Below are 10,000 nucleotides of genomic sequence, written 5' to 3' on the forward strand. Positions count from 1 at the left end.
GAGTGACAAGCCGTTGAGTAAGAAGGAGCAGCGGAAGCAGAAAGTGCAGTCTGGTGGTTCTACTGCAGGCCAACAGGGAAGAGGCACGGGAAGAGAGAAAAAAGTACAAAAATCTAAAGACAAGAGACGTGGGAAGGATGAGGATGACGATGATGTTAAGACTACGAGCAGCAAACAGAGGGAACATGTGGAGTTTTTGTCAGTTGAGGAGGTGGGGTGCTTGAGTAAATGTGTTGGCATCTTGTTTGGTCTCTTGTTTTTGTTGCTGTCTGTCTGTCTGTCTGTCTGTCTGTCTGTCTATTTTGTGTGTGTGTGTCCATGCATGTGCGTTGTGTGTATATTTACATTTTTATTGTACATTTGTTTGTTTTAGTTGGATTTACACAGAAATTTTGTATGCAGATTATCGATGTTTTGCAACCGAATTTGAGCGAGTGTCCAGACGAACTCTTTCAAGACCTAGCTGAATATCTCTTCAAGTTAGCTTATGTGCTTTGTCAATGTCTTCCGTTTCTCTATTGAATCTTTTCAGCTAGTACTTTTGTCTGTCTGTCTGTCTGTCCATCTGTCTGTCTGACTGTGTCCATTCATCTGTCTGTGTGTTTGTCCATCTCTCTGTCTGTTTGTCTGTCCATTCGTCTGTCTGTCTGTCTATATGTATGGAAATAGCATATTCATACATCTTAGGCCTTTGGCACGTTCATACCATGAGGTGGTACACTCTGTGTTTCGTGCTGAAAGCCACGATGGCAAAGGTGCAGTACAGAAAAAGCGTCACATGGAGTATGAAGAAAGGATCAATGGACTGTATACGAATACTAGACTCTTCCACAAGGGAATCGACCTTTTCACAGGTCCAGCAACAGAAGTGGCTCAACTGGCCTTACCTTTTCTCATTTTGTGTATTGAGTTGTAGGCGAAGCTCACCAGCTGTTGACACGTCATCTACTAAGGACCGTTTGTGCAGAGATTGTCAATGTCTGTGTTGCCAGTGTGGCTGAAAGTAACATGCTGGCTTGTGCAGATCCTGCAGAGTTAACAACAGAGGTAGCAATGAGCTTAATTAACATACGTTCCTAGACAGTGTGTTAACACATAGGACTGTTGTACTGTTGGATGCATATCTCAGTGTACAATAAACCTTTCTAGACACGAGCTCAAGTGCTAGTTCAATTGCCTGCTGGTGTGAAGTCTCCAGTGGTGAAACTTCATAACAGTTTAAACAGCCAGGTTGGTCATCTTTCCATCGTATCATACACTTGTTGTTCACTTCGTTAGTAGACGTTTTGTGTTCAGACAATCGACGAGTTCTTTGATCGTTTGATCGTCGTATGTGAACAAGATGTCTGCCAGTTCATGCTAAAAAAGGTTGACAAGAAACGAGAAAGGTAACACACGTGATCACATACCAAGATGTTTCACTATATTTTGATACTTTTCTCTTCTTGTTCTGTAGGCAGGTGGTTTTCTCACATCGTCAGTCGCTAATGGAACAATTAAAACGAGAAGAGGAAGCCGCTATGGCATTGCATCTCACGACTGTCATTCTGTTCATGCAGCAGACTCACTGCATGATTCATGCTCCTGGTCGATGTGTTCCTCACATCATCACCTTTCTTGCTGATAAATTACCACCTGAACAATACAAAGTTTTGTCTGACTATCAGTCTCTTGTATTACAGCAGCTGATGGTTAGTAGACAATCAGATGGCGAGAAGCAGGAAGAAGACGAAGAAGGAGCAAAGCCATCGGACAATGACATGGCAGCTGCTGTTGTGAGTAACTTGGATGCTTTGAAAAACCTCGTTTTTGCTAGCAAAAAGAGTTTGCAAGAATCAGTAGGTTAGAGTGTTTATTTATGAGTGTTTGATATCAATGGCCTATTGTTTACTATACTGAGACATCGTGAGAAATTCCACTTGTACACTGTACTGTGGTAGCAATGGGTTTGAGAGTTAACACACATACACACACACACACCACGAGAAACGACAGTAACTGTTGTGACCAAATTTCTGCAGCAACAAGCCACATGAGGCACTAAACTGCAACTAAATTTAATTCAGATAACAAACGTTGCTAATATTAAATAAGAGCTACAAATAATCAAAAATCAGTATGTCAGTCATTACACTATTCGAGCTGCCAAAATCACGTCCAGTCGCTTCCGAATACAATCAACTCTCTACACCCGATAAAATATCTATAAAATAGTACACATAATCATACTGTAAACCATCAGACTTAGAACGTTCTAGATAAGACGGCTGGCGCTGCCAAATTCGATGACGACACCAGTCGATGGGATTTCCACTCGATCAGGCTCTGCATCGGACAATGAAGCTTCCAATGGCTTACCAGTGTATCCTCCCGATAGTTTTTGTATTGAATCGCCGCTTCTCGATTTGCTCACATCAGCACTGACTGCAACACTCACTCCTGATTTCGATCGTTTGCTTGCCCTCTTGCTGCCTCGCTTGCTGCCTCGCTTGCTTCCTGGTTTTCTGGCAAGAAACGGTGACGTAGAATTTGATCTGTTATCATTGCTCGTCGGTTTGGGCACAGAGTAGTGAGGTTGATCGCTAGTTGAGGCGGCTGATACGTCGCCATTCAGTCCTTCTGATGCTGCGATGGCCAGTGATCGACGAATGCCGTGCCTGCTGCCCTGTCTTGACATTGTGCTGGCTGACACGTATCGTTCTGTTGCGTCAGACATTCCCAGATGAACTTGCCCTTCTCCTGTTGCTGCGCGTGCGGACTCCTCTCGCTCGGTTTCATCCAGTTCCATTGCCAGTTCCAGTTCCTCGAGCTCGGAATCCGATCCACGTTCCGATATGTCGTCTTCTTCGTCTCCGACTTGTGATTCGATGCTCTGACGATTGACACGAGTTCGGAGTACTCGCAGTCGCTCGAGAAGAGCTCGGAAGGTCGGACGATGGTGTGGTTGGTGAGCCCAACACATCATCATGATGCCATATCTAACACGCAACGATCATACAGTTGCCATTTCTGTGGTAATCTGTGAGGGTCTGTCTGTCTGTCTGTCTGTCTGTTTGCCTTTGTCTGTCCGTCCGTCTGTCTGTCCATCTTGTCTATCTGTCTGTCTGTCTGTCGGTCCGTCGGTGTGTCTATCCGTCTGTTTATCTGTCTGTGTGTCTGTCTGTCCATGTGCCTATCTCTGTGTGTCTGTCTGTCCGTCTGTGTGTCCATCCATCTGTCTATCTGTCTGTGTGTCCGTCTGTCTGTCTGTCCACGTGCCTATCTGTCTGTCCATGTGCCTATCTGTCTGTGTCTGTCTGTCCATCCGTCTGTCTATCAGTCTGTCCATCTGTCTGTCTGTCTATCTGTCTGTCCCTCTGTCTCCAAAACTGTTAAATGTCTTACATCTCTTCTGGGCAACGATCTGGTATTTCAAGACGTCCTCCTTGAATGATGAACTTCAACACTTCCTGATTTGTCTGTGCAGGATAGGGTTGGTGACCGAGTGTGAAGACTTCCCACAAGACAACACCATAAGACCTAAACACACACAACAACAACAACAACAACTGATCAGTAACCAAGTAAAACATCATGTCTGTCTTTGTGTGTGTGTGTGTGTGTGTGTGTGTGTGTGTGTGTGTGTGTGTGTGTGTGTGTGTGTGGTGTGTGTGTGTGTGTGTGTGTGTGCGTGTGTGTGTGTGTGGTGTGTGTGTGTACGTGTGTGCGTGTGTACGTGTGTGTGTGTACATGTACGTGTGTGTGTGTGTGTGTGTGTGTGTGTGTGTGTGTGTGTGTGTGTGTCCGTCCAACATCATACCAAACATCCGATTGTGTAGTGAACAATCCATCTACAAGACTTTCCGGAGCCATCCATCGTACAGGCAGCATTCCTTCCCCTTCCTTCCGATAATAATGATTCCTTCCACAACAACAATAACTCACCTAACAACCACAACAACACACCCAAACTAAACTCACTGATAGACATTCCGTGCCAAACCAAAGTCTACAAACACAAGAAACGGTGACTACCCACACTCAGAGCCTCCAAAACAAGCAACTCACCTCCAATCTTCACAACTCTGTCTTGTCCTCTGCTTGACACTAAACAGTTGCGACATGCTAAGTCCCTACAACACACAACACAGTCAGCCAACATACATCACAAACACATCAAATATCACGTAACTCACCGATGTACAAATCTCAGCTGTTCAAGGTATTTCCCGCCCTCGCAAATATCAACAGCCATTTTTACCAACTCGGGAAGCGTCAACAGAGGTGGACCCTATACACGTCATTGTCAACAACCTTGCTACATGCTTGATCACACAGATGCAACTCACGTTGTCACGACGAGCTAAACGAACAAACGTGAGGAGATCTCCACCTTCCATGATCTCCATGATCATGTACTGAGGATTGTTGTCGAGACAAACACCAAGTAAACGAAGAATATTGGGATGGTAAAATTTGCTGTGAAAACGTAAAATAGAAGGAAATATAGTAAATGAGTTTGTCTATGTTTGTGCCATGTTTTGTTGGTGTGAGGTGAATGGAGCATGTAGAGATGGCTTGTGATGCTGTTGGATGGAATGGATGGTGGGAATGTGTTAGAGTTGGATGGTTGGGTGTGGTGGCTGTATGTACCTCATAAATTGTGCTTCTGTGAGAAATTCTTTCTTCATCTGTTCATCAGCGTCTTTACGTAGTGTCTGGACAAGGTTAGGGTTAGCGTAATAACGTAGCAGTTGAACAAATGTTAAACAAACAGAATGAACTACAAGACAGACAGACATTTGGACAGACAGATGGACAGAAATTTGGACGGACAGACGGGCAGATGGACAAAGGCAGAAAGACATACATACAAAGAGACAGACAGACAGACAAACAGACAGACAGACAGACAGACAGACAGACACACAGACAGAAATACAAACAGACAAATAAACAGACAGACAGACAGACAGAAACATACATACATACATACATACATACATACAGACAGACAAACAAACAAAGCATCACGCAAACACGTTGACGAACACACAACAAACAAATGCACAGACTGACAACAAACAAACACACATGCCCCATACGTGCACACTTGGACGTACAAACACAACCAGTCAGACAAACAGATTGAAACAGCCCCATATGTCAATATAGATGCACAGCAAGTTGGCAGCGACATAGATAGTACGTACTTTGACTGCAACTGTCGTCATTTCTTCTCCTGGAATAATGCCATGTGCCACACCTCGATAAACCTCACCAAACTGTCCTTGTCCAAGAAAACTAACACAACACTCAATCAACAACGTACAACAACAACAAATATGAAACGTTTTACTCGTTCAATTTAAGTTGAGAACGAGGAAAATTAGACAAGCCGTCTGTCAAGCTGTTGTCAAACCTGAACGCAATGGACAAACACGGTACATATATGACGTCTTATGTGCTTGTGAGTTTGCACAACAGCTTACGTGTACATTGGGTTGAAATTCAGTGAGACGTCTTTGCCTGTGTTTCTTCTTTGTGTTCGCAGTTGCTGCAGTTCGGTGTCTTCAGATGGATGGTATGTGATGGTGACAAGCCGTGACTTTGTCTGACGACGTCTCCAGCATACTATGATGTGGAAATGAGACTGATAAACATGCACGTAAACAAACATACAGACAAATAAAGAAATAGTAAACAAACAAACTAAATAAATAAATAAACAAACAAACAAATAAACAAACAAATGAACAAACAAACAAATGAACAAACAAACAAATGAACAAACAAATAAATAAATAAATAAACAAACAAACAAATAAACAAACAAATGAACAAACAAACAAATGAACAAACAAATAAATGAACAAACAAATAGACAAACAAATGAACAAACAAATAAATAAATAAATAAACAAATAAACAAACACATACACAAACCAAATAAACAAACAAAATAGAGAACAGATGAGCAAAAAGATGAGTGAAACAAAGAGAAACATATGAACATGTATATAAACATACAAACAGGAAGATGAATAAACAAACTGCCAAATAGATAGACAGAGAGCAAACGAAGAGATAAATAATCAGCAAGCACACAGAGATTGGCCCACAGGTTGGTAGGGGTCGGGCCCAACCCTCATTCAGAGTTTCCCGACCCACACTCACCGTTCTCTGACCCTTAGTACACTATTCCAATTCCTCGCAGTGTACTTGTACTCTCGTTGCTTCTGCAAGCAGTAGACAAGCAGCTGACCATGTATGTGTTCAGTGTCGTTGTGTATGCATAGTTCAGCATCCAGCAGCATGAGGTCTGGGGAGTCGAGGTTACGTACATGTACATACCGAGCGTGCGTGTACACATCCGGGATCGACATTCTCCTTCGTGTAGATTCGTACGCGTACAGATGTCGCCTTTGCTAAACTTACAGTAGGTATGTCGCTTTTCAAGTACTTTTCGACTGACCGAGAAGATCATGCTCCATCGGTGAAGCGACCTCAAGTAGATCGTGAAGACGGAGACAGTCACGGCAAAAATACTACAGAAGACGTCTCCTTTGATTATAGCAGTCTGTAGTGCCACGCCCAATTCAAACAAAAAAACCAACCCCCACTTCTGAAATCCCGGGCCGAACACTGACCACAGACACAACTGACAAACAAACAGACAAACAAAAACAAAGGCAGGTAGGAAACGTTTTTGCCCAAAACACTACATGACAAGTTGTATATAACTAACCTATAAGAATGACGAGCAACACAAGAACGAGAAATGCAATAGATACAGCAGCTGCTATGACGGCTGTTGAGTCTAGAAAAAGAGAGAAACACGTTTGAAACCTCCAGAGCAAAGACGAATTAATCTGTTCACGTGTGGTGTCTATTGTAATGATGACAACTAATCAGACATGTCTACTTGCTCATTCGTTTCTCTGTCTGTCTATCTGTCTGTTTGTTTGTCTGTCTGTCTGTCTGTCCATCTGTCTATCTGTCTGTCCATCTGTCCACTTGTCTGTCTGTCTGTCCATCTGTCTGTTTGATAGTTTGTCTGTATGTCTGTCCATCTGTTTGTCTGCTGTTTATCTAGCTAACTGCCTGTACGAAGACAGATCATCATCTTGCCACTTACCACTTGAGCTACTTGCCATAGTTGCCTTCTTCATTGTAGTAAATTGCTCAACTTGTGACAGCTCTCCACGACCACCAGAGTTCTCACCTGCTATCTGTACACTGTATGTTGTCTGTGCACTCAAATCAGCCACCTCATAGTGGTAATGTTTTGTGACCAGCTCAGAAGTCGGATTTACCAACAACGTGTCTTTGTCTCTGCACGTGGAAAGAGGAGACGATTCACTGCAATTAACAGAACACACTGGCAATACGGTCATTGTCTACGTGTTGTTTATTAGTCAAACCTAGAAGAGAATAAGAAGCAAAACTGCTGGATGGGAGTTTGATCGTCGCATGTGGCACTCCACTTGATGATGGCAGTTGAGTCTGTTGTGTTGCTGACGACAACGTCAAAAGGAGCAGCAGGTAAATATGCTAAACATGATCAATGGTTATCACCACAAATCACCGATAGTTAGATGAACCAACCAATAAACAAACAAATAAAAGAAACAAAAAAGAGAGAACAAACAAGTAAATAAAACCCAAATAAACAAAAACAGAGCAAACAAACAAACAAATAAATAAATAGAAAGAGCAAACAAATAAAAACAAATTAAACAAATCACAGGGAAAAGAAAGAAACAAATAAGTAAAACACAAAATATACAAAACAGAGTAAACAAACAAACAAATAAAAAATACCCAAACAGAGCAAACAAACAAACAGAGTAAAACAAACAAATAAATAAGAAATACACTAAATAAATCACAGAGCAAACAAGCAAATAAAAACAAACAACAAAATAAACAAAAACAGAGCAAAAAACAACAGAAACAAAGCACACAAACAACGGAAACAGAGTAAACAAACAAACAAATAAAAATAAAATAAACAAATTAGGGAAACTAAGCAAATAAGAAACACAAAAAAATAACAAAAAGAGAGCAAACAAACAACAGAAACAAAGCAAACAAACAACAGAAACAAAGCAAACAAACAACAGACAGACTAAACAAACAACAGACAGGCTAAACAAACAAACAAATAAAAAATAAAATAAACAAATTAGAGCAAACAAGCAAAATAACAAAAACAGAGCAAACAAACAAGCAACAAGTAAACAAACACAAACAAATAAAAACAAACAACAAATAAACAAACACAGAGCAAACAAACAAGTGGACAAATACACAAGCAAACATGCACAAACAGATAGAAAAGCAAATGGATGAGTTTACAAATCAAGTAAACAGTGATTGTCTTGTAAAGTACTTAAACCAAGAAGATAGACAGGCAAGTGAGTAGCTCAACAAACAAGCCAACAAACATGTAAGCTAACATACAATGAGTTACACAAGATGTGATGCGAATGAACGACCAACAGCAACAAACAAACCAATAACAATTGATGCATCAACACAACTCACGTATAGTCTGAGCCAAAGCTGTGTTTGTTGAGTAGTAATCTTCCTCGCCAACGCCCAAACTAATCTCATAGACAGTCGCAGGCGCGAGACTCGAGATCACTGTACTAGTACGAGCAACGGATCTCCACTGCTTGCTATCATTAGAGCACGAGCTATCCAAACAGCCACTCTAAAGCAGCAGCAGAAAATTAGCATAAACGTACGATGACGATGTAGCATGAACACGATGACTGCTCACTGTTCTATTGCAACGATAATAGATTTTGTAGTCTGACCAGTAGCTGACAGTCGAGAGAAATGTCTCGTTGAGTGTCACTCTAATAGACGTCTGGTTAATGGCAGAAAGTTGCGGAGCAGGCGGATGATCGTAAACCGTGACCGACATGAGAGGAGATCGCAGACCGGCACCAATCGAATTTACAGCAGCAACCTGCAAACATCAGAATAAAAACACTCGCAAGAGTCTCTCTCAATCTATCTGTCACTCAGTGACGAAGCAATTATGACAAAAAAGGCACTGTTTGTCTCATGCTATAGAAGCACTACCCCACACTATACTGGCATAAAAGTTCGGTTACTCAGGATGATTTCAACGAATTCTAGATGAAACTGACATGCAGCAAAAAGCAAGGTGATGCAGTACAACCTCGATTATCCAGACACCAACATTTTGATATTCTAGATGAAATTTTTTCTGCCAGAAAAGCATCATTCCACCACACCATCATTTCATTTATCTGGACTTTCACTTCCACAAAAAAAGTCTGAATAATCGGGGTTGTACTGTATGATAAACGAAAAAGCAGTAAAGTGCTAAACCCTTGGCTGCTACCCAGTTGTTCTCTTGCTCATTAGTTCTACACCAGCAAGACTGTAATTGTTTTCTCACTAAACGTTTACTGCAACTAGAGCTTAGCTCCCATGATGTTGTGTTGTTGACATAACAATGTGCGCCATTGCAACACTTAGATAATTGGTGACAATTTTATGCTTTTAATATACCAAGAACCTTGATATGCAGAATCCTTAGCCTCACATAAAGGCCTGGTTTACAAGACTGGCTGTGCTATTAGGTAAAATACGAGAGTCATTGCGATTTTCGTAAGTCTAAAGTGAGAGTAAAAGGGTAGACTGACAGGTGCAGTTGTCTAGTGTGATAATAAAAATAATACCAGCGATAGCAATCTAACTCTAGCGGGCATCACTGGTCGTACAATTGGTCATTAGGTCATTGGTCTAAGCCTGAGTTACTCTACCCTAGCGCTTCCGCGCCTTGGGTAACAAGAACACACTACAAAGAAACAAGCACACATTTTCTTGCATTACCTGTATTGTGTATGTCTTTGATGGCTCAACACTCACATTAGCAGAGAGTGTGGAGGCTCCAGTGATGATCGGCAACCTTTTCTCGTTTGTTGTCTGAACGTATATTCTATATGACTGAATGACGCCGTTTGGGTTTTCTGGTGCA

At 41.6% G+C, this 10,000-nt stretch overlaps 2 protein-coding genes across 3 annotated transcripts in view; one reads left to right on the forward strand and one right to left on the reverse strand.

Moving 5' to 3' along the window:
• Positions 1-1,954, forward strand: part of LOC134187052 (E3 UFM1-protein ligase 1-like) — a 7,039-nt gene extending 5,085 nt beyond the window's left edge. For both annotated transcript variants that reach the window (XM_062655166.1, XM_062655167.1), the window contains exons 10-16: positions 1-211; positions 403-479; positions 688-854; positions 917-1,047; positions 1,150-1,230; positions 1,297-1,388; positions 1,457-1,954. The exon at positions 1-211 is cut by the window's left edge and continues 74 nt beyond it. In XM_062655166.1, the coding sequence (XP_062511150.1) occupies positions 1-211; positions 403-479; positions 688-854; positions 917-1,047; positions 1,150-1,230; positions 1,297-1,388; positions 1,457-1,847 (1,150 nt within the window). In that variant the 3' untranslated portion in view covers positions 1,848-1,954. The remainder of the gene's footprint in view (positions 212-402; positions 480-687; positions 855-916; positions 1,048-1,149; positions 1,231-1,296; positions 1,389-1,456) is intronic.
• A 47-nt stretch (positions 1,955-2,001) lies between these two features.
• LOC134187053 (proto-oncogene tyrosine-protein kinase ROS-like) overlaps positions 2,002-10,000 on the reverse strand; it is a 25,501-nt gene continuing 17,502 nt past the window's right edge. The window contains exons 25-41 of the mRNA XM_062655169.1: positions 9,856-10,000; positions 8,768-8,959; positions 8,530-8,698; positions 7,404-7,533; positions 7,118-7,341; positions 6,728-6,799; positions 5,472-5,613; positions 5,339-5,401; positions 5,193-5,283; positions 4,633-4,697; positions 4,329-4,458; positions 4,176-4,270; positions 4,048-4,112; positions 3,961-3,988; positions 3,800-3,901; positions 3,385-3,519; positions 2,002-2,978 (exon numbers count right to left, since the gene is read on the reverse strand). The exon at positions 9,856-10,000 is cut by the window's right edge and continues 70 nt beyond it. Of these exons, the coding sequence (XP_062511153.1) occupies positions 2,255-2,978; positions 3,385-3,519; positions 3,800-3,901; positions 3,961-3,988; positions 4,048-4,112; positions 4,176-4,270; positions 4,329-4,458; positions 4,633-4,697; positions 5,193-5,283; positions 5,339-5,401; positions 5,472-5,613; positions 6,728-6,799; positions 7,118-7,341; positions 7,404-7,533; positions 8,530-8,698; positions 8,768-8,959; positions 9,856-10,000 (2,572 nt within the window). The 3' untranslated portion in view covers positions 2,002-2,254. The remainder of the gene's footprint in view (positions 2,979-3,384; positions 3,520-3,799; positions 3,902-3,960; positions 3,989-4,047; positions 4,113-4,175; positions 4,271-4,328; positions 4,459-4,632; positions 4,698-5,192; positions 5,284-5,338; positions 5,402-5,471; positions 5,614-6,727; positions 6,800-7,117; positions 7,342-7,403; positions 7,534-8,529; positions 8,699-8,767; positions 8,960-9,855) is intronic.

This window comes from Corticium candelabrum, chromosome 11 (genome assembly GCF_963422355.1).
Source record: "Corticium candelabrum chromosome 11, ooCorCand1.1, whole genome shotgun sequence".
Taxonomy (NCBI): Eukaryota; Metazoa; Porifera; class Homoscleromorpha; order Homosclerophorida; family Plakinidae; genus Corticium; species Corticium candelabrum.